This window comes from Lepeophtheirus salmonis, chromosome 10 (genome assembly GCF_016086655.4).
Source record: "Lepeophtheirus salmonis chromosome 10, UVic_Lsal_1.4, whole genome shotgun sequence".
NCBI lineage: Eukaryota > Metazoa > Arthropoda > Copepoda > Siphonostomatoida > Caligidae > Lepeophtheirus > Lepeophtheirus salmonis.
Genome location: NC_052140.2, coordinates 1,243,242 through 1,265,770, shown reverse-complemented (window position 1 = coordinate 1,265,770; position 22,529 = coordinate 1,243,242). Strand labels below are relative to the sequence as shown.

The window sequence follows — 22,529 nt, the reverse complement described above, 5'->3', positions numbered from 1 at the left end:
ATTGGTTATCAGTTGGCTTTAGAAAGAACTTTGAATTACTCTGTTTTCATCCATTTTTGACTTACAAATAAAACAATTTAACAAAATGTGATAGAAGATTTGTTTACTTTAATATATCAAAATTTAGTTACATACGCAATATGGCTCGATATCGCGGACTCAAATAGGGAATTTTGTTCAAGTAAGATTTGTATATTTTTTAAGTTTTATATTTTAGTAAAGGTTGCTAAACTATACCATTCGCCCTAACATACGCGTTTTTTGAGATATGAATGGAATGCATTTCCATAATAATGCATATCCAGATTAGCTGGTCCAGAGTTAACCTCAATGGTACGAAACAACCACATTCGATGCACAATTATTTCTTATGAATGACTTAATTTGACTTACGAGCTCGGTCCAGGAACGGATTAAACTCGTTTGTCCGGATAATACTGTATAGTATTTTTATAGTAGTTTGCAGTAACTATGTTTTTTATTTATTGTTTGACTAGTTTATCCTAGCATTTTGAATGTATGTTATATCAAATCCTTACTAAATAAGGATTCATATAGTGATATTTGAATATTGTTGAATTGGTCTATAGTCGTGTTGTGTCAGTCTTTATTTATACGGACCAGTCCAGTCTTAGAACTGGTCATATCAGTCCTTGTGAATGGTCCTTAAGACTGTTGATCCTTCAAAACTGTCAGTACTAGAACTGATTAAAAAAAGTAAATAAAGTTGTGTCACGTCATCCAGGACCAAACTTCATAAGTTTTAGGAATTATATGCAGGACTGAGCTGAACCGGACGTAAGCTGAACTAGACGGATCTGTAGTTTTTAGTCAAAAATAAGACTGACACAGTACTAGTCCGTAATAAGTACTCGGATTGCATTATTTTGGGACTAACCCTCCTCAATTTGGATAATGAATAATGTCTTGTGTTACAAACTACTTACGTTAATTAAGTCACTTGTAGTCTCTGACTAGATAATTGCTATAAAATTTTAGTATGTAAGATTTATGCAAGATCTCAGTCAAAAAATGACTTAGTGAACTGCAATAACGCACAGGATGTTCTTAATCCAAATTATTACCATAAATTTGATAACAAGAGAGAAGAAAAATCAAATATAATTTGAAGATGGTTTTTTGGTTAATTTATATACAAACATATGGTCGTCAATCCAAAATCTAGCTTAAAAGGACTATTCTCAAAATTGAGTTGGCATTATTATATTTGTATTTTTCGACAAACATTTGTTAATTTTTGATTAATCCTTTGGAGGTGCAGTAAAAATGCACTTAAAGTATCAAAAATTTATCGTCGCAATAACAAAAATTATAAATTGATAAATTCAATTTGAAAGATTATATCAGGGTCAAATAAGGTCTCATGAATCAAATAAAAGTTTTTTACAGCAGTTAACACTCATGGGTATCTCATTTCAATTGAATACAAAGCCTGTAAGTGATCTAAATATGTCTATGAAATATTGGACTGTATTTACAAATGATGAAAAATAAATAAATTGGGGTTTTCTCTTTTAATTTCTTATCCGTATTGTTTTTGTGTTGACTCACGACAAATGTTAAGAAATCTCTGTGAACAGTTTATATATCAAAATACTGAAATAAAAGATATTTATAAACATTATTTATCAATAAGACGGTGCTTGGAAATAACATCAAAAGAACGGACAAAACATCGAAGGTACAAAGCGTTGGATAGTTATTCAAAATTAGAATTAAATTAAATTAAATTAGTTTTCTTGACTTTAATGAGGTTGCTAGTCCAATTTGCAGTGTGAGGGCCTTGCATTATCCATATGCAAGGCCCACTTATTAGTCCCTTTGAGGTGCTTCCAGATCTTAAGAGCTTTTAATAATTTTGCCAAGACTCCAATATAATAGTTAGTTTTAACTGTTTTGCCATTGGTTGCATATTACAAGTTTATCAGTCCATTAAAATCAAACAAGGGGATCACAATAATATATTCTTGTGCTCTAATATAATCTTTTTGGTGTCCTAGAGCCCTTTTTGATACACTGGCGAGACTGTCTCTGACGTCATAACTATTTGGCATTTAGAATTATGAATAATTGAATTTAAAAATAATAAGAAAAAAATTATAAATGCGTTTTTCTATTAAAAAAAGATCACTTGTAAAAAAACTAAGAGATTCGTTTTTCTAAAATTTCCTTAAAATATTTTGTTTCCTAAAAAAGTGCAATCTAAAATGTTTTGTCTGTTTACGTTTTGTCCATTCTATGTTTCGTCTTTCAACGTTTTGTCCTAGTTTCCAATAAGACTTTTAAAGACTTGATCCAAAGACTATTGATACCAAGTGTTGAAAGTATTTGAAACATTACTTCACTAATAACACATTAGATTTGTTTGAACGACCAATACTATTATAGCAATAATTTTATGGCATATAGGTAATTCCACTAGAAAACGGATTTATCTCAAGTTTGGTATGTTGTATCATTCAAATTAACCCACTCCAAAATTAAATAATGTATCTTTAGCTCAATACAATTCTATGTTCTGAGGTCTCAAAGATAAATAAGTTAGCATTTTGATAATTTTTTGATTAGTGATGTGACGTAAACCAAAGCAAGGATAGGCAAGTAAAATATATCATTGTAAAGCTATTAGTCTGTTAAAAGCAACTTATGCTATAAGTTTTTTTTGTAATTCTGAAAAAATGCCAATATATAAGTCTCTTAAATCAAATAAAGGGTTCTTAAGCTATAGTCCAAATTTTTCAATACCTTCAATCATCTTACAAAAGTGAATACTAAGCCTATGATTAGTATTGTGTCAGTTTTTATGTAAGATAAAAGACTGTAGGGACTCTAACCAGTCGTAAAACTTATTAAGTTCGGTCTTTGATGACGTCTCTCACCTAATATAGACTTATCTTGAATTTTGTGAAGGAATGGTTTTGTTCTGCAGCACCACATAATAATATAAACTGCAATAATTGACTTGAAAGTTTGAACCATTGATGATGTATTTTATGTACATTTTACACAATTTGCTTCGAAATTCAATTGATATTTATAATCATGATAAGTCAAGGATTAGATAATGATTTGTTTCCCTCGTCAAGGCTTTTTTCCTTGCTAGTGTGTACAACAAAATGTTATATGTCGCCATATTGAATAATTAATACATACATTTTAAACAAAAGTAGATCGTGGAAAGTGATCGTTCTAATGGAGATGTGAATTCATTAAAGGTACTCATAAAGTGACAAAATCTCATAATCATTATTAAGTATCTGATGTTAACCAATGAAGCATCTTCGAGGTAGGAATCGTGATTGTAAACTTTTTAATGGGCCTTCTTCAACTACAAAAAATAGATGGAAAACTCAGTAATTAGTCCTGTGTCGTGTTGTGACCTTCCTTATTTATTCGCTCCAGTTCAATCCAGTATTAGAACTGATCCTTAAGACTGCCTATCCTTAGGAATGTCAGCACTAGAACTGATTAAACAAATTAGAGTAACGTCATCAAGGATAGAACTTCATAAGTTTCCAGGACGGTTAAGAAGGAGTTAACTGGAACGGATTGTACTGAGCTAGAAGGCACTGCAGTTTTCAGTCATTAATAGGATCAGACACAATACTAGTCTAGTTGTTCGAGAGCAGGGCTCCTTGAAGCCCGTGTCCCCCCTAGTGAATCGTCAAGGGCTCTGTCAGAGATTATATAAATAAACATTTGGTTAAGCATATAATATAGTCATTTTATCAAATTACTATATTAAAAGTTAGCTAATAACTCTTAGGTAGAACCTACTAGTGTTCTAAGCGGTTCTAAAAACCTTGCCTGGCGAAATATTGCCATCTGAGAAGAATTCCCCCCAATTATAGAGTGTATAATTACGCTCTTATACCCCTTATTTTTCATTACTAAGTTGTATTACGCAACCAAACAATACCTGAAACAAAAGTAAACAAGTTTTGACTTTATCCCATGTCTCTAAGTGTAAAAATGTCGAAGTAATAACAAAAAAGATAACGCATGTACGAAAATGTGACAAAAAACCGTTGGCATCTCCATCAGTGAATGTTATTTGTATTTTGAATCTAATTATCTTACACTTATGTAAGCAACAAGATGGCTGAATTCTCTCCTACCCCTATGTGACCCTTCTCCAGCCTTGATCCCAACCGACTAGACTTTGTAGCTAAAGAAACGAATGTCTGCCACACTTCTCACCCAAATTTGGATTTGCTCAGAGCTCCCATCATGATAGAGTAGTATGCCTTCATCGTAATAATTGCCAATCTATTTGCTGCTGTATCGAGGCTGTTATGGCATTAGAAAAAGGATATATTGAATTTAAAATATACTTAAATATCGTAATAAACATATAACAATTTTTCTTTATTTGTCTTTTGTTGATTCCATGACGTTTTTCACTACTCCAAGTTTTGGTGTACCTAAGTGTACCATCAACAGATGGGACTGATTCATTTAAGAATGCGTAGATAGTTTTCCCATCTGCAAACAAACCATTGAACATAGATCTTTATGGTTCTTGAAGCAGGGATGGATGTTTTTTTATCTGCCTTAAAGCCCCAAATGTATACTGCACAAACAGTTGAACTGGAGCAATTCTATAGGGGCTCTTTGACGCGGAGGTGGTAGTTTCTAACTTGTTTCGATGTTCCATGTTTATCCTACAGATATCCTGTGTGCCTGGGGTGCAATTTGGTGGAAATAGGAAGGATATTTGATTATCTCCCATCTATCAATGGATTCTTAGATGGGTCAGATCCATCTGAAGATGAAACGGATAGTTAGATGAACATATAATTACTGCAGTTTTCCTGTGGGCATATCCAAAATACATTTCCTATATACCTCCCTTTGTATCTCTTAATAAAATGTTAATCAGCTCTATCAATTAAATTAAATTTGACTTGTCATTGATTTAACATCGATATTTTGGAGTAAACATTCTGTAAATAACACTCTCATTTGAAGAAGAAGATGAGAGAGAAAAAAAATGAAATGTCATTGATGATGATTTATTTCAAGTTCATGGCTCCTATTTGAAGAAATCAAAATGGAAGAAACAAACATAGACGGGTGAAATAACGAAATACATTTAACAACATCTGAACTTTATTGTATCTCTCAAACTTTCTTCGTGTGAAGCCAAAAAGCTGAACAACAGTTGACAGTATGCCCATTTGATTTATTGTTAAGTTATGATATAGAAGTGCCCCGTCAACACAAAATCAAGTTTGAATAATTTTTCTCAAAAATTGTATGATTGTCAATCAAAAAATTATTTTGATTAACCCTTCAAAAAGGCACCAAAAATTGCATTTTAAGTATAAAAATTAGAAATTGTTATAACTTTTTTGAAAGGCTATATCGGTGCCAATATACGTACCTTAAATCAAATAAAGGTTTTAAACTATGGCTAAATTTCTTAAGAATCTCAACTCATCCCAGTAATTTGAATAATGTGCCTATGATTCAGTCAAATATGTAGTTGAAATATTGGCCTATATGTATATGTGAAGTAAAAAAATTAATTGGTATTTTATATTTATTGGAATTTTGTTAAAAATTGTTTTTATATTGACGATTTGCCATATATATGTATAGTTTTGAGGATTTATTTTCCCCTCTCTTTTCGAAAGAAAGGTTGAGAGATTCTATGTAGATTTTTTATCTATCATATAACAGTTATCTTTTTTGATGAATATATATTTTTAATACGTGGATAAATTTGATCAAATAACGTAATATCAAGGTAATTACAGGGTCAATCTCTATCATTGATAGCACTTATTCTGCATGGATAAAGTTTCTTAAGTCCATAAGGAATTTCTATTTTTATTTTTTTTACAAAGACAGAAAAAGTTTTAGTATGTATTTCTCCATAGTCTCTTTTCACTTTTACATAGATAATTACTAGTGGAATACCCTCATCAGTATTATTAATTTACATATATTATAAGACGTCATCTGTCATTCAATCATAAAAATAAGTAGCTAGGCTAATAAAGAAAAGAAAAAGAAGAAAAAAGGCAATATGGACAATACAAGTAATTAAAAAAGTACTTTGAACACTTTTTCTTTTTCCAAACAAAGTAAGATTTTGGAGTGTAAAAATAATTATTTTCCTTACAAATGATTTTTAGCATAAATATTAGCCCCTTAATATGGAACTAAAAATCACTCCTATGCCGTCCTAGTTCTCGTTCCAACAAAACCCTTTACAAGGTCTCATTTTGACTTATATTATACTAGTAAAGTACCTCAGTTTATCCACTTCATTATAAGTTTGTAATACTTTAAGTGTTTTTCAAACTCAAGAATAGTTGCTATTAAAAACAATAACTTATACCTAATTAAAGATTGGAGGATAATGACATCCCTACAAGGTTCTTCCATTTCAACGGTTTCGGTATCAGTTCAGCTTTAATGCTGTTGGTTCCGGTCTTTGGTCTCAGTTCTTTTTAATAATTGATCAGCTTAGCAACAGGCACTTATCTCTCTACCTTATACACAGAGGCCGTAGTACCCAAAGCTCCAACAGGGCCCTGAAAACTTATATAAAGGGAGCCTCAGTTTAAAATGTATTAATGTGGAGGGAGCTTGAAATAGTAAAGTTCGGGAAATCCGGGCTTAAGAAATATTATAGTTATCGTATTATAGGGCCCCGACAAGCTGGATCCATAATCTACCTCATCCCTTCCCTCTTGTATTTACACTCCCTTGTTTCTAAAACCCCTTTTCCAGATCCATAAGAAGCCCTTAGCTATTTGGAACTTAGATACAACTGGATCACCCTGGTTACGTAAAAAAAATCATTGGAAAGCGGCTTATTGATTAAAGCTAATCTATTTTTTTTTAAATATATATTTTATTTCCTTGAGGTAGGAACAAAGTACAAGAACCGAGACCGATAGGCAGTATATTGTGGTCTTGGTTCGAATTTGTCGGTTCCGGTTCAAGTGCTAGTACTGCAAGATCCCTAAGGGCAAATGGTTCCCTGCCGTTAGTACTTGGACTAACGACTTGCGACTCAAATTAATTACACAATCAAAGACTCGAAACTTGACTTAAGGTGTGTTATCTCATCTATCACGTGTGCACTTATCATTTATTTCAATTAACTTTGTATATTATAATATTCAAACCTCAACAATTATACCGGTAAAATTAAGAGCTTCTGTGATTTGAAATGTTTCATGTCATTATGAAATGCCATTACAAGTTTTGAGTCTTCATCCTGTAGTCTTTAATGTATCTTTTATATTCTAAAGACTTGAGCTGGACTCGATAAAGGACTTGGGTTCGATATTGCGCTATTAGCAAAGTCTTGCGACTCGACATTGACTTGCAGACTTTTCCCTAGTTACCTATGGTATTTACTAGATTCATTTACAAATGGGAGAATATTCAATTATGACGTCATTTTGCGTTCAATTATGATGTGGGATATAGTCATTTTGTGACGGATATATCCCTAATAAATATAAATATCCTTCACTATCTCCTAACGTTGCAGTATAATTAATATAATCAAGAAATTTCATAATAGTTTCAAATCTGTGAGTTACAATTTAGTACATATATTATGTAGTTGTTGTAATTACAATCTGTGGGAACAATGACAGATGGTTTCATCCTTACCTCCTTCCAAGAGTCAATAGAACACAACTCTATGAATGTACACATATACAAGCCTCTGCATATATGACCTGATCTGCTCATGATTTTGTTCACACAAATCCTCATATCTTAACTCAAAACTTGATAAGGCTTCGTCAAATCTTACTTTAAGGGGAAAATAAAAAGAATTCATAGCGTGTCACCATAAAAACAATTTTAAACCAAAAATGAATAAAAAGAAAAAATCCCAATTGATTTAGTTACTTTATATATACACACAAAAACATATTTTAATGACATATTTGTGTCAATTACAGGCTTATAGTCAAATATACAGAATCAGTGAAGGTATCTCAATTTTTTAGCAATAATTTAGATCCTTTATTTGATTTAAAAGGCTTATATTGGCCATGATATGGCCTTTTAAATGCATGAAATATATCAATTTCTCATTATTTTATTTTGACAATCAATCTACGATACTTTAAGTGCAATATGCGACTCAATCAAAGGGGAAATAAGAATAATTTGTTGATATAAATTGAACATCTTTCGTACAAGAATACGAGACTTAATTTTGTGAAAAATCATTCTAGCTTACTTTTGTGTTGACACGCCACACTTTTAAGTATAAAATGATTGAGCAGTTGACTCATGGATAATTGAGAGTAACATGGATGAGGTAAGTCCTTGCTACATCAACTTTGTTTAGATCCTTGGTAGATAGAGAATGGGATTTGTTCAGGGTACATCTTCGGTTTATTTTTTTTTAACATACCGGCACGTTATATTTTGAACAACTATAGTCATTAGTACATAGTTCTCAAAATAAGTATGTACAACTAACAGGTGGTCGTGGAAAATCAATATGCAATGGAAGGGAAAACGCGGATATCCCTCCTTTTTTTTTCTTCCTTTTTTGTGGTCAACCAATAATGTTTTATTTTTTTGGCTTTGAATGAAAAATGAAGTTACAAAAAAAACTTGCACCATATATCTAAAATGACATATTTCACAACCTTTATACATCACTAAATGATGTAGCTATTTTTAATTTTTTATACAAATGTCTTCCTTGGCATCTCCTTGCCAAGAAATGAAGGATTTTTATCTGAGGTTTGAGGTCATGAACGTCTCTTATTGGACAAGTCATGGTTTTTGAATCAAAATATGAGGATTTATGTATGTGTGGAAGTATCATAATGCCAAATATTTGAATAAATTATCTAAAACTATTCTTAAGGATGTACATATATACGTAAAGTTGTATAAAATATAACTTAGAACGCGTGCAAGAATTTTTGCTGTTGCAGCTTGAACATTATTTTAAATGTTCCAAAGCTGTAATTAGTTAATTAATCGTAGACGTCATTCGATATCTTTCAGTGCTTTGTTACTTAAAGATTAGCATACATATTAATATTATATCGTACAAATATTCGGGTGTGGTTAATAGCTATACATTTTAATTTATAGGAGATGTGGCTCTCAACACAAATCCAACCTAGAATTGTTTTTCTCGAATTTAGTGTTTTACTACATTCCAATATTTCATAGCAATATTTAAGTCAATTATAGGCTTGATATTCAAATTTGTCGTATAAGTTAAGATACCCAAGAATTTTAGCTATAGTTTCGATCTTTTAATTCATTTCAGAGACTTATGTTGTCTTTGAGATGGTTTCCTAACCCTGAAATATATCAATTTCTCATTCTTTATTGTGACAATCAATTTTTACTTTAAGCGCAATATCTGACACACCCAAAGGGTCAAAAAGAATAATTTTTTGTTATAAATTGATGATAATTCATAGAAGAATACAAATGTAATTCTAAAACCATTCTAACTTTCTTTTGTCTTGACGGGCAACCTCTATTTGGTTCTGGAAGATAGTTCACAGCTTAATAATAACTCGACAAATGAACGTTGAGATTATTCATAAGGAGTATGAGTAAAAAAATTAACAGCTTACAAAAATATATATAGGAGTAATTGATGAAGCAGAAAAAAATGTGCTATTTTTAAAATTATATTTATTTGCCTCCTCACTACCAAAAACTTTGAGTGGAGCCTGCCGTTACAGCAAAGAAGAATACCAATGTAACAAATGACATGGCTTGAATACAGCCGCTAGTATACGTCATAATTGATTAATACGTGTACATTTAAGATTGCATCTCAAAATGGGAATCTCGCAGCTCATTGAACCCAAGGCAATAAGCAATATATTGGTTCAAGGTTGTCAGTCCGGGTTCTAGAAGTTTAAGAAGCGAAATCGCGAAGTGGCTTATAGTATCAAAGCCATTCATTTATTAAATCAAATGGTGTCTCATAATTTCATGCTATTAGTTAACTATTTATAATATTAAAAGTAAAATAAATTTGATTATTGATTGGTCTAATATTTGCTATTTCTTTTAGTTATAGATAAACAAAAGACGATTCGCATCACTAAGGGAACTTTTTCTTTCAATCCATATCACAACCATAATGACCAAAAGAAAAAGATGTATCCAGAATAGTCCTTTCAGAGGTAAGATCTGTAAATAATCTTCAACCCTATGTCATTTATCGTATTGTCACGTTTACAGACAGTTTTCTTTCATGTCTTATTTTAATTATATGCAGTATAATGACTGGACTGATGTCTTAGTAATATCAAACTAACGCATGTATTAAAAAACCTTTTACTTTCCATAATTCCTTCCCTCAGAGTAGAATCCCTCTTTTCCTTGCCTTAATAAATAAATAAATAGGATACAATCCTTATACATACATAATATACTCTTAAAATCAAGGCCTTGTGTTTTTTTTTTTTTCAGGATGGATCATTCCCGGCCTAGTTTTATCCACGTTGCTTGGAAGCTGTACCCAGACTAGCAATGGACAAGAATTTACACCTTACACCAATCCCTTAATAGACTTTAGTGCCATAGAGACTAATATAAACAGCTCTACGATAGAAATAAACAATGATAATAAAATATCTCCCGAATTAGAGAAAGTTTTTCCAAAATATGCCAAAAAATTTGCATCCTTTGAAGAGGATAATTTAAGTCAAGGGAACGACGCTGAAATGGAGAGTCTTGTAAAGTCCTCAGACTTTGCTGTGATTGACTCTCAAACTGAGTCATTTGGAAGTGTTGATGACATTGAAGATCATTTGCCTTCTCATTTATTAGAGGAGGACGATCTAATGAGTGAGGGGAACGACTGTTATGCTCTTCAATATATTTACTCCAGAAGAAGTGTCGTTTTTGTCCAGTTTGGTCGGAGAGGATGTTGTTGAGGAGCTGAAAGAGAATAATGTTCTATTAGAGACTCAAGAGGAGTCAAAAAACGTGAGACCTTCCTCCCAAGAAATCGACCAAGGGGTTTCAAATATTCGAGAAAGTCTGAAACCTTATCAAAAGTTTCTTAAAGATGGATTCGAGAGTACTGAGGAGGAAGGAAGCTCAACTGATTACCCAAAAGACAATATATTTGAACAACGGGAGAACACTATGAAAAACATGTTAAATAGGTAAGTCTCACCCTATACTTAATTTTGAATTGAAATAATTTCTTTTACACATATTAAAGGCTATCAGACAAGTACAAGAAGAGACTGGACGATAATTCTTTCCACGAGGAGAGTATCTCCTCCTCCGACTCTAACAGTGAAGAAAAAGAAAAGATAAAAAAAAAATGAAGGTAATGATTGAGAATCTGCGAGCAAAGTTAGAAAACTCTGGGAAGAATGATTTAAATGAATCTTCATCCTACTCTGCACAAAGAAGAACCTTTGAAAATATTTTAGGATCAAAGCTCCGGAACTTGAATTCAGGGATTCACAGAGTTGATCTTGAAGATATATTAGAATCGGAGTTAAAGTTAAGCAACAATAAGCGACTCGAAGATCCCATTCCACCTCCACATGCCTCCAAAAGACAAGCTCCAAGACTACATCCAAAGCTGACCCATAAAAGACCACAAACATCCATTGTTCATAGGCCCTCTATGAATTTAAAAAAACAAATAAAACCCATTCAAGACAAAGTTAATCCTAGAGCAGTTGCTTATAGAAGTCTTCCGCTCATTGATCGATATCAGACTTCACCTTGGCCTAGAACTATGAGCAAATCAAATGTAAGGTCTTTACCCTTGTATCAGCACACACCAGGTCCAAAGGTTCATACAGTAGGATTTGATGAAAATCCTATTACAAAGGAATTGCCCCTTCAAAAACCAGCACCACTTATATCCTCTGATCCTTTTCCAGACACCAAAGAACTTCCCCCATATCACTTTCCATCGGCGAGGCCATATGTAAGGCAAGAAGCAGTACATTCTCCTCCTATGCCACCATATGTTCCTCCGATGAGAATCAATCCACCATCTTTTCCTTCTCAAATGCATCACACGCCTCCACAGACAACCAAAATTCCAACAACTTTATACTACCCTATAACGCCCTCAAATTTTGATCCAACAAAAAAGCCAAAAACAAGCTACGACAAAAAGAAAGCTACAATGCCCAAGTATGTCTCTTCCAACTCTTATCGCTCTAACCAAGAGAAAAAGTCCAAAAAACTCTTTGACAGCCATGTCGATCATCCGACATCAGGAACACAATATCCCATGCCAAGTTATAATTATAAAGAGCCCAGTTTAAAATTTAAAGATTTTGGGGAGTTAGCCATTGCAGTCACGCCCAAAAATGTACCACACACAGGAACTACTGTTAAAAGCTATGGAGTTTCTTCACCAGAAAAATCAGAAATTATTTCTCTTCCCGATCCTAGAGATAATTATTTTCCAAAGAGTTTACAATTTTTGAGTGGAGTTCATTCAACTACTCCAAACCCTCCGTCACCCAAATATACAACCATGAAACCACCTACAATTTCATTTACACCATCAAGCTTTTCTATTGAGTCAACTACCAGTGAATATAAACTACCACAATATGATTCTCATTCTCCACAAGTGCTGAGAAATGTCTTATCCACTACGATGAAAACTCCAACAAAAGAATATTTACACCCTGTTTCTGCAGTTACCAAGAGCTACCAAGAGTATCGCTCATCAACTCAACACCCTGAGAATTATGGGCACAAAACAACAAGGATACCACAAGGAATCGAATCTCCAATAACTCAAGGCTATAAATATCTTAAAAAGATTAATAATATCTATGACAAGTATGTGGAGCATAGTTCTCCGAAAGATGAAAGAGATAAACAAATGGATGGCTCCACTCAAACAGAATTAATTACTGCCTATCAAAATCTCTTTTCCCTCTTGGGGTTTTCCACCGACTTCAAATCTACGTTTCAGCATTTCATGCCCTTGAGTAATGATCGTTTTAAAAAACAAAAACAACAACGAGAAAGACAGTTGTTTCAAGATCCTCCTAAAAGAGTTCCCAAAGGGCGGATTCCAGCAGGAAATAGAGGATCAGAATATCCTCCTGATACAGAGTATAGGCCTTCATTACATCCTCCTTCTCACAAAAAATTTCATTACAAGGACAATCCTGAGTACGAATCTTCAGCTCATGATGAATATTTAAATGATGACTATCATAATGTAAGGCTTCCAATCGATGGTTATAAATCCCCTATTTCGAACGGCCCTGGAAAAGGATCTGTAATAATTAAAGGGGATCATGAGCATCCTCCAGATACTCAATACATCCCTCCTTTCCATGTTGATCGTTCATTTTCTCACGAGTTCTTCAACTCCAAAATGGATCGAAACTTACTTCTCATCGATGATGAAGAGATGGAACAAAATGAAATCGACATGATGCAAAGCTATCTCCCTCCTCATATTGAATATATTCATCCAGCTTCGTCTAGAATTGACAAAACCCCATCCATTAAATATTTACCTCCTCCTCCCAGAACGGAATCACATCCCCATGCAAAATTTATACTTCCTACTAAAGAAGATATGGCTAAATTCCGTTCGTACACTGTTCCTTCCAAAGAGCATGGCTATTTACCTCCTCCCAAGAATATGAAACGATTAGTCTATCCCACCCAGGATACGGCAGCACTCAACAAAAGTAATCCTAGTAATATCTTGCATCTTAAAGATCAGAAATATTACAAAGTGCCAAGTAAATCTGGTCAGCAAGTAAATGATAGCTCACTCAACATTAAAGTTAATTCTAATAATGATAAGGAACAACATAAAGTTACGATTGTGTCATCAGGCAATGAAAAAACCAATGAACTAAAGCATTCCCCTCATTCAATTAATATTGAAATCAACATTCCGAGCAATGATGAAATCAACTTACTCAATGGAGATGAAAAGTTTCATGTAAAGAGAAAAATTGGAGACATGTTTCCAACATCCAGGGCCATTGTCTATAGACCCCATTTGTTACCGATAAAACAAAAAGATGAAGACTACAAGGGTGAATATCCACCTGTAACTTATGATAGAGGGCCTAAAAGAAATCTCCACGCTCATAATATTGAAAGTCACATCTCTGATCCAACGGAGTCAAAAATTCCTTTACATTTAGATCCCGTAGTTTCGAGACTAAAGCCTCCTTTGGTCAAAGAATTGAAAGTACCTCGTTTAATTTCAACTCTTGAGAGCCCCTCATTAAATAAATATGGTTCATCCAATGAAACTCAGAAATCATTTCCAAATTACCTTCCTCCACATGAAAGAAATAAAAAGTTCCTCCTAATTTGTTACATGATAATCCTTCTAAAGATCCAATGGAGAAATTCTCGCTACCTCAGGAAGATAACTCATCTGGAGGTATAAAACTCCCAGGTAACAAATATCTCCTAGCAAAGTATACTAAGTTAAATACGGCACCTGATAAGAATTACCTTCCGCCAAAATATGAAAAAGGATTGAGTGTACCTGATGGAGAATATTTGCCTCCAAGAAATGAATTGGGCTACAAACTTCCTGAAAATGATTATGCATCACCCAATTATAAAAAAGGAATCCGACCTCCAAATCAGGAGTATGATTCACCTATTTTAAAAGATAATATTAAACCACCCAATTCCGAGTATTTACTTCCAAGCCATAAACATGGCTATGGGACACCTGATAAAGAATATCAAGGGCCAAAATACAACGCTGGTATTGGCCTTCCATCGAAAGATTATTTCCCCCCGGGGTACTCAAGTGGGATAAAACCTCCTAGCTCTGAGTATTTACCTCCTAAAGGTTATGGAGCATCGGAGAAAGAATACCCCTACTCGTCCGAAGAATATGGTGACACCATGAAACCTCCAGAAAGGGAGTATTTACCTCCTGAGTTTGAGTCTGGATTTGAAACTCCAACGAAAGATTACTTGCCTCCAAAATATGACAAGGGCTACGAATTGCCAAAAGAGGACTATATACCACCAAAGTATGAGTCTGGATACAACCTTCCAAGTAGTCAATATCTTCCTCCAAAATACGATAAAGGATTAACAACTCCAGATAAAGAATATCTTCCCCCTCAATACGGAAAAGGATACAATCCACCCAATAAAGACTACCTCCCTCCAAAATATGGAAACGGTTATAAAACACCAACTAAGAATTATGCCAAACCAGAATATGGAAGAGGATATGATCTACCAAATGAAGAGTATCTTCCTCCCAAGTTTAGTGAAGGATTTGAACCTCCGGATAAAAAGTATTTGCCTCCTGCCTATGAGACCGGATATAATCCACCTAAAGAAGAATATGGCGTTCCCAATTATAATAAAGGCTTTAATCTTCCAAATAAAGACTATCTACCTCCTAAGGATAGGGCAAAAATTAATTTACCCTTGAAGGATTATTTACCACCAAAGTACTCAAAGGGATTTAAAGCTCCAACTGAAGGTTATAATTCTCCAAACTACAAATCGGGTTTCGGGATTCCAAACAAAGAATACTTACCTCCACACTATGAAAAGGGGTATGCCACACCGAACAAAGATTACAATTCTCCAGATTTTATACAAGGGTATAAACTTCCATCAAAGGGCTATGACTCTCCTCATTACAAGAAAGGTTATGAGACGCCAAGTTCTGACTATAGATCTCCTAGTATAAAAAATGGATATGTGCCTCCAGCAAAGGACTATGATTCACCAAATTACAAAAAAGGATATGTTCCTCCAACAAAGGATTATAACTCTCCCAATTTTAAATCTGGTTATAAAGTACCAAATAAAGAGTATGGAGCTCCAAATTATGAAAAGGGAATTCGTCCACCAAGTGAAGAATATGGTGCTCCTAACTATAAAAACGGAATCCGCCCGCCGAATGAGGGTGCTATGGTGCCCCTCAATCCTCAATGAAAAGGGAATTCGCCCCCCGAGTCAGGAATATGGCGCTCCAAACTTTGGAAAGGGAATCCATCCGCCGAATGAGGAATATGGTGCTCCAAATTATCAGAAAGGAATTCATCTCCCAAGTGGGGAATATGTTGCTCCTCAATATGAGAAGGGAATCCACCCACCGAGTGAGGAATATGGTACTCCTCACTATAAAAACGGAATCCGTCCACCGAATGAGGAATATGGTGCTCCTCAATATGAAAAGGGAATTCGTCCACCAAGTCAGGAATATGGCGCTCCAAACTTTGGAAAGGGAATCCATCCTCCGAATGTGGAATATGGTGCTCCAAATTATCAGAAAGGAATTCATCTCCCAAGTGGGGAATATGTTGCTCCTCAATATGAGAAGGGAATTCATCTCCCAAGTGAGGAATATGGTACTCCTCACTATAAAAAGGGAATTCGTCCACCAAGTGAGGAATATGGTGCTCCAAACTTTGGAAAGGGAATCCATCCTCCGAATGAGGAATATGGTGCTCCAAATTATCAGAAAGGAATTCATCTCCCAAGTGGGGAATATGTTGCTCCTCAATATGAGAAGGGAATTCATCTCCCAAGTGAGGAATATGGTACTCCTCACTATAAAAAGGGAATTCGTCCACCAAGTGAGGAATATGGTGCTCCAAACTTTGGAAAGGGAATTCACCCACCGAACGAGGAATATGGTCCTCCTAACCATCAAAAAGGAATTAATTTACCAAGTGAGGAGTTTGATGCTCCTCATTATGAAAAGGGAATTCACCCCCCTAACGAAGGATATGGAGCACCACACTATGGAAAGGGAATCAGACCACCGAGTGAAGAATATGGTGCTCCTAATCATCAAAAAGGAATTCCTCTCCCAAGTGAGGAATATGGTGCTCCTCATTATGAAAGGGGAATTCATCCCCCTAATAAAGAATATGGAGTACCACACTATGAAAAGGGAATCCACCTGCCGAATGAGGAATATGATGGTCCTCACTATGAAAAAGGAATTCACCCACCTAATCAGGAATATGGAGCGCCCCACTATGAAAAGGGAATTCATCCGCCTATCAAAGAGTACGGAGCACCTCATTATGAACAAGGAATTCATCCTCCTCATGAAGGTTTCGAAGCTCCACACTTTAAAAAAGGTATCCTTCCACCAGGGAAAGAATATGGGGCACCACATTATGAAGAAGGAACTCATCTACCTAGTGAAGAGTATGGTGCCCCACAGTACGAAAAAGGAATTCGTCCACCAGGAAAAGAATATGAAGGACCCCATTATAAAAAAGGAATTCATCCTCCAAATCAAGAATATGGAGAACCAACGTATAAAAAAGGATTAAAACTTCCAGTCTCTGGTTACTTAAGCCCTCAATTTACAGAAGGTATTTCGCCTCCAGATAAGGGTTATTTGTCTCCCAACTATGATAGTGGTCTCAAGGTACCCAAAGAGTCTTATAATTATCCATCTCAAAATCCTGGAAATTATAAACTTCCTCATCGCGAATCGTCAAACCACGGAAGTCCAAAATATACGGAATCATCGGATGGATACTTACCGCCAAATTATGGTTATGAAAAACAAAAAAACATAGATGTGGAAAATAGTTTCTTCAAGGATAACAAGGCTGGTCTGAGTCCTCCAATTGGGGGATATTTGTCCCCGAACACTAAACATTCTAAAGCAGCAAAGAATGGATATTTACCTCCACGGGATGAATCATACTCTTCATCCTCCAGTAATTCATTTATTCCATCAAAGGATGGGTACTTACCTCCATATGATGAAAAAGGAAATCCATTTATCTCCTCATACAATAATAAGCATTCAAGGCCGAATCCTAATGGATACCTGCCCCCTCAAAATGATTATAACTCTCAAAGATCAAATCATAATGCCTACCTACCACCTCAAGATGATTTTAAATCACAAAGACAAAATCATAATGGCTACCTCCCACCTCAGGGTGATTATATTTCCACTAATCCACACAAGGATGGCTATTTACCTCCGGATAATTCAGATGACGACTTGGATCAATATTCCTCAAGTCCTAGGAATCCTTTCCTACCATCATATCAATCTCAATCAGTTTCATCCAAATTTATCTCCCCTTCAGCTGTTGGATCAACAATATTACCCAAATACGTCGCAGCACCCTCAAGAGGACCACAATATATGGATAAAAAAATGGAATACGTGGATCCTCCTCCAAGAATAGTCGTTAATAATCAACTCGAAGCACCAACCAAGAGTGAAGACATATATATTCCACCCAAAAAAGACTATGAGTTACCAAAGAATTATTTAAGTCCAAATGATGTATCTGAGGTCGAATCATCCATGGATGAAGATGAGGATGAAAAGGAAGAGGCTAAAAACCCGAAAAAGGATATTGAAGAAGTGACGCTACCAGAGAAAAGTAGTAAGGATGATGATCAAGCTGATGAAGAGCCTCGTTTGCGTTTAACGACAATTGAGGCTGAAGAAGACAAAGACGGTCAAAAGTCAGAGAGGTTAACACTCTTAGAAACAAATTTGTTAGAATCAGAAAATGGCTCAGTAGCACCAATTTTACCACCAATACCAACCTTGCCACCCCAGCCAGATTCCTTCCTACCCCTTCTCAAAAATCTTAGCCCTGATGTACTACGAGAATTAAACGAGGAAGTTACAGGACCTAGGAATGGAAAAAGAAAAAGTACTAAGAAAATTCCGGGAGAGGCTGGTAGGGATTATCCCGATTTTAAAACCATTCCAAATACGGACTTTTCGTGTCAAAATTTCGTATTAGAAGGCTTCTATGCAGACACTTTTACATCTTGTCAGGTAAATCATATTGTTTAAGATTATATTTCTTTTAGTCCCTTATTAATTAATGAGATTAAATTACTCGGCCTATAGGGAAAAAAATGAAATTATTTTTTTAAACAGCACCCATAATCATCAAGTTATGAAAAAAGCTTATAACTTAGGGTAGGGCAAAACTTTAAGGCAAGTGGCGAAACGATAATCAATATTTGCACAAATATAGCTGGCAAAAGTGACGTGGAGTAAATTTGAATATAAATCTATAACAAACAATTTAACCTCAATTTCTGTTTTGCTGATCCTTATTAGGAACTGAAAACTGGAGTCCTGTTCAGTTCCCTCTCGGACCGGTCCAGTTCAGTCCTGAATGTTAGTCCTAAAAACATATAACGTTCCGTCCTTGATGACGCAACTCCACTTTATGTCTTTTTTCTTTTATCAGCTCTAGTACAGACATTCCGAAGGACTGTTCCTAAGACTAAATTAGACTGGAGCCAATAAATAATGACGGACACAATATAAAACTCAATGAATTCAACATCTTGCAAGAAAAAAAAAAAGATTGAACTTAGACTGTGAGTTTCCTTAAGCTAACAGGCGTGTTTTGCTACTTGTTTCATAGTTTTGCTCTGGGTTAGAATACCACACGACCAGAACAGAACTTGTAACTTTTTTTTAAAAAAGATATCTGTTTTCTTGAAATCTTGAAAATCTTCTTCGTTTTTGATGTTTTAAAAATACCTAATTGACAATCAATTTGTTCTTTTATCTCCTAGGTGTTTCATGTGTGTGAATCCGGAAGACGACAGTCATCCTTCCTTTGCCCGAAAGGAACTATATTTAATCAAAAGCATCGAGTCTGTGATTGGTGGTATAACGTGAAATGCGAGGATTCAACAGAGTTCTATGACTTAAATCTAGATCTGCTTTTATTAGAGGGGAAGAGCAAAGCAGACCTCCCGGATGTTCCACCCCCTGTGGACCCCCTTCAACTCAATGCCCTCAATAAATTTTTATCCTCATCGAATGATAAGAAGGGGGACGATGGGATTGAAAGTCTAATGGACGAACTTTTGAGCTTGAACGGATTTGCTGATCTAGAAGAACTTAGTAATGAGATCCGGAATGCAAATAAATCTGGTAAGAAACGGGGAGCACTAAAAAGACCTCGGAAAAACCAGAGACGTCGGAAGAAACAGCATAGACGTAACAAAGGTCAACAAAAACGAAAAAACACTGGGAAAAGACCTAAAGGTGCCGATAGTGGGGCAGAATTAGACCTTTGCGAACTACTAGGACTATGTGGAGAGCTGAATGACTCCATTCTTTTTCCTTTTGCTTCTGCATCCTCATCCTCAGAGGTCAAAGTTAAACCTCCGCCCTCAAATTTTAGTATAAATGTATCCCATTCTGAATATTTACCAGAGGAGGAAAGATCGCCAAAAATGATTGGAGGTCCACCTCCTCTTCAAAAAGACACATTTCCACATCAAAAACCTATAAATCAATTTTATCTGGCAAGTAATAGTAGCCAAGAGGATCCGGAATGGACTCCAGTTTTGGAAAACTCAGCCTCTCTTCTATTCAAAAACCTTAATAAGAGTCATATTAATGATAAGACATTAGATCTACAAGCATCCGACGATGGGTGGAGGCCTTTTGATCCCTCTGAATCCTAGATTTTCAAGAATAGTGAAATATGTATATTATATTTTTAATTAGTTATAATTATTCATAGGTTAGATTAAACTATAATTTTAATTGAGTCTGAATAAATTGCGGCTGAATGCGATGTTACAAATTGAAAAAAATAACATTCATATATTTGTCAAATATAATTTTATTTTTCGACTTAAATAAACGACAGGCTCTGACATTTGACAGTTAATATTTTTTTCCCTCTACAAATATGTAAGTGCATTATATATAAATTGCATAATTTCAAATTTATTTTGGTTTGAAAATTCAAAAATTATATTACTTTAATGAATTTATAATTTTATACGCTCCAAAATTACAAGTTAAGGATAATTAACTTGTAACGCTATTGAGGATTCAAAGTCATATAATATCATAAAATGACAACATCATTAATTATAACATAGGTCTAATAAGCCATTTGTACATAAATATATGTTCGTAATGTTCATTCGGTTTTTCCTACAGTAAGTTTTTAAGTAGAACTGTTGACGAATATTTTTTACGAATCCGAGTCAAATCTTGAGTCTGATCACTTCAAGTTTAATTCGAGTCTGAAGTAACAATTCGGTTTGATACTCGGTGAATAACCGATTTTTTGTTACAGTTTGGTCTTGTATAAGTTTTTTTATAGATCAATTAGACCCTAGACTAAAATGAAATCCTTTTCAAATTGTGAACCAATTTTTTTCGGTTTACATCGATAGAAAGATTTTCATTCTGATTTGTTTAACACATTAAACTTAATATGACGTTACTGTCGCGTTTTTTACAATTTTAAAACACGTATGACGTCATCAATAATTCATTTATATAGTTTGTCTATACCGAGTTTTCAATATGATCAATTTCTTTAAGACTGAGATAAACTGATTTTTAGTTCGGGGACCAATTTGGACCGAATTTTTCTTCAAAGAACAGTCAAGGTAGTAGTACAACATTAAAGAACCGCATTAGTTCGTTCCACTAAAATTGATAAAGGTCTTGAATCTTGAGACCCAAATACAACATTAGTCACCATCTAAGAAAATCCCAGTCTGACCCGAGCAGCAAGTAAAATCTCAATCTCTGCCCTGCTGATAAGTCATTTTTTATATCTCCAAATCAGTTTTTGAGTCTTTGAATTCGAGTTTAAAGCTATAAGCTTTAAGTATGGTGAAGCATTTTCATTAAACTTATGTGCAACTAAAACTCAATTAACTTATACAAAACCCCCTTTATGTGTTCAGTTTATGGGAGCTTTAGTTAATAAGTAATTTAAAGATCATTTTGGATAATTAGCACTGTCGACAGAATGTATTAGCTGGGGGTAAGTTATATAATGATGAATGATGGCTTCTTTTTTTTTGACGATATGGACAAAAAAAAATTATTTTAGAAATTCCAAATTTAAGGAAAAAAACTTTTTTGAAAATTATTAGAGTAATTTAAACAAATAACATTTTTTTCATAAAAGACAAATAGGTATTGAAAAAATAAAAAAAAATAAAAAAATGAAAATTGTAAAAGTACAAATTATTTTGTATTGAAATTACTATAAAAATATGGTTTTTAGCCCCTATTATTTTGTAGGAATTGAAGATGAGAGCTATCTGGAACTGAAAGTTAGTTTTCCAGTCAAAAAAGGTCAATCAACTAAGCGCTCATTGATACAAGAACCCCCCATGACTAAAAATGTCGAATAATATTACATACATTTTTCTCTTAGTTCGAGGTTTGACTATATGAATAAAAAGTGAAGCTTCTTTGTAGATTTTTATTTTTATTTTTAAATTCAAGGTGTGTTGTATTCATTTAATCCAAAACTGGATTCTGATCATTATCAGTTATATAAATCCTGTGAATTTTTTAGTTAGCCCATGTTTTTGGAATTGGTAATCCCAAGTATGAATTTTCTGTTCCTTAGCAGTGGTCATTGTTATTTAATTCCTGAGTAATGAACATCAGCTTCTAAATATATTTAATTATATTCAAAACCTGATTGAACGTTCGTGTTTCCTCATAAAAGACAGAGTGTAACCCTGAGGATTTGTTGCAGAGTTATAATTGTAAGTACTTGTTAGAC

The 22,529-nt window shown here is 34.3% G+C and overlaps 2 protein-coding genes across 2 annotated transcripts; both read left to right on the top strand.

Moving 5' to 3' along the window:
- Window positions 1–15,134, top strand: LOC121125409 (uncharacterized). Its single transcript, XM_040720606.2, has 4 exons — window positions 1–181; window positions 10,064–10,175; window positions 10,465–11,165; window positions 11,225–15,134. The coding sequence occupies exon 4, from the start codon at window positions 11,330–11,332 to the stop codon at window positions 14,411–14,413; it is 3,084 nt and encodes a 1,027-aa protein (XP_040576540.1). The 5' UTR covers window positions 1–181; window positions 10,064–10,175; window positions 10,465–11,165; window positions 11,225–11,329; the 3' UTR covers window positions 14,414–15,134.
- On the top strand, window positions 14,519–20,642 carry LOC121125524 (uncharacterized). Its single transcript, XM_040720724.2, has 4 exons — window positions 14,519–14,551; window positions 14,620–15,921; window positions 15,995–18,784; window positions 19,543–20,642. The coding sequence occupies exons 1-4, from the start codon at window positions 14,519–14,521 to the stop codon at window positions 20,443–20,445; spliced, it is 5,028 nt and encodes a 1,675-aa protein (XP_040576658.1). The 3' UTR covers window positions 20,446–20,642.
- The last annotated feature ends 1,887 nt before the right edge of the window (window positions 20,643–22,529 follow it).

Coding starts and splice junctions, on each gene's coding strand:
- LOC121125409 (XM_040720606.2), top strand. CDS start 11,330: ATGAAGGTAATGATTGAGAATCTGCGAGCAAAGTTAGAAAACTCTGGG.
- LOC121125524 (XM_040720724.2), top strand. CDS start 14,519: ATGGAGAATATTTGCCTCCAAGAAATGAATTGG. Junction 15,922..15,994: donor CGCCGAATGAGGGTGCTATG/GTGCCCCTCAAT, acceptor AACTTTGGAAAG/GGAATCCATCCGCCGAATGA. Junction 18,785..19,542: donor ACACTTTTACATCTTGTCAG/GTAAATCATATT, acceptor TTTATCTCCTAG/GTGTTTCATGTGTGTGAATC.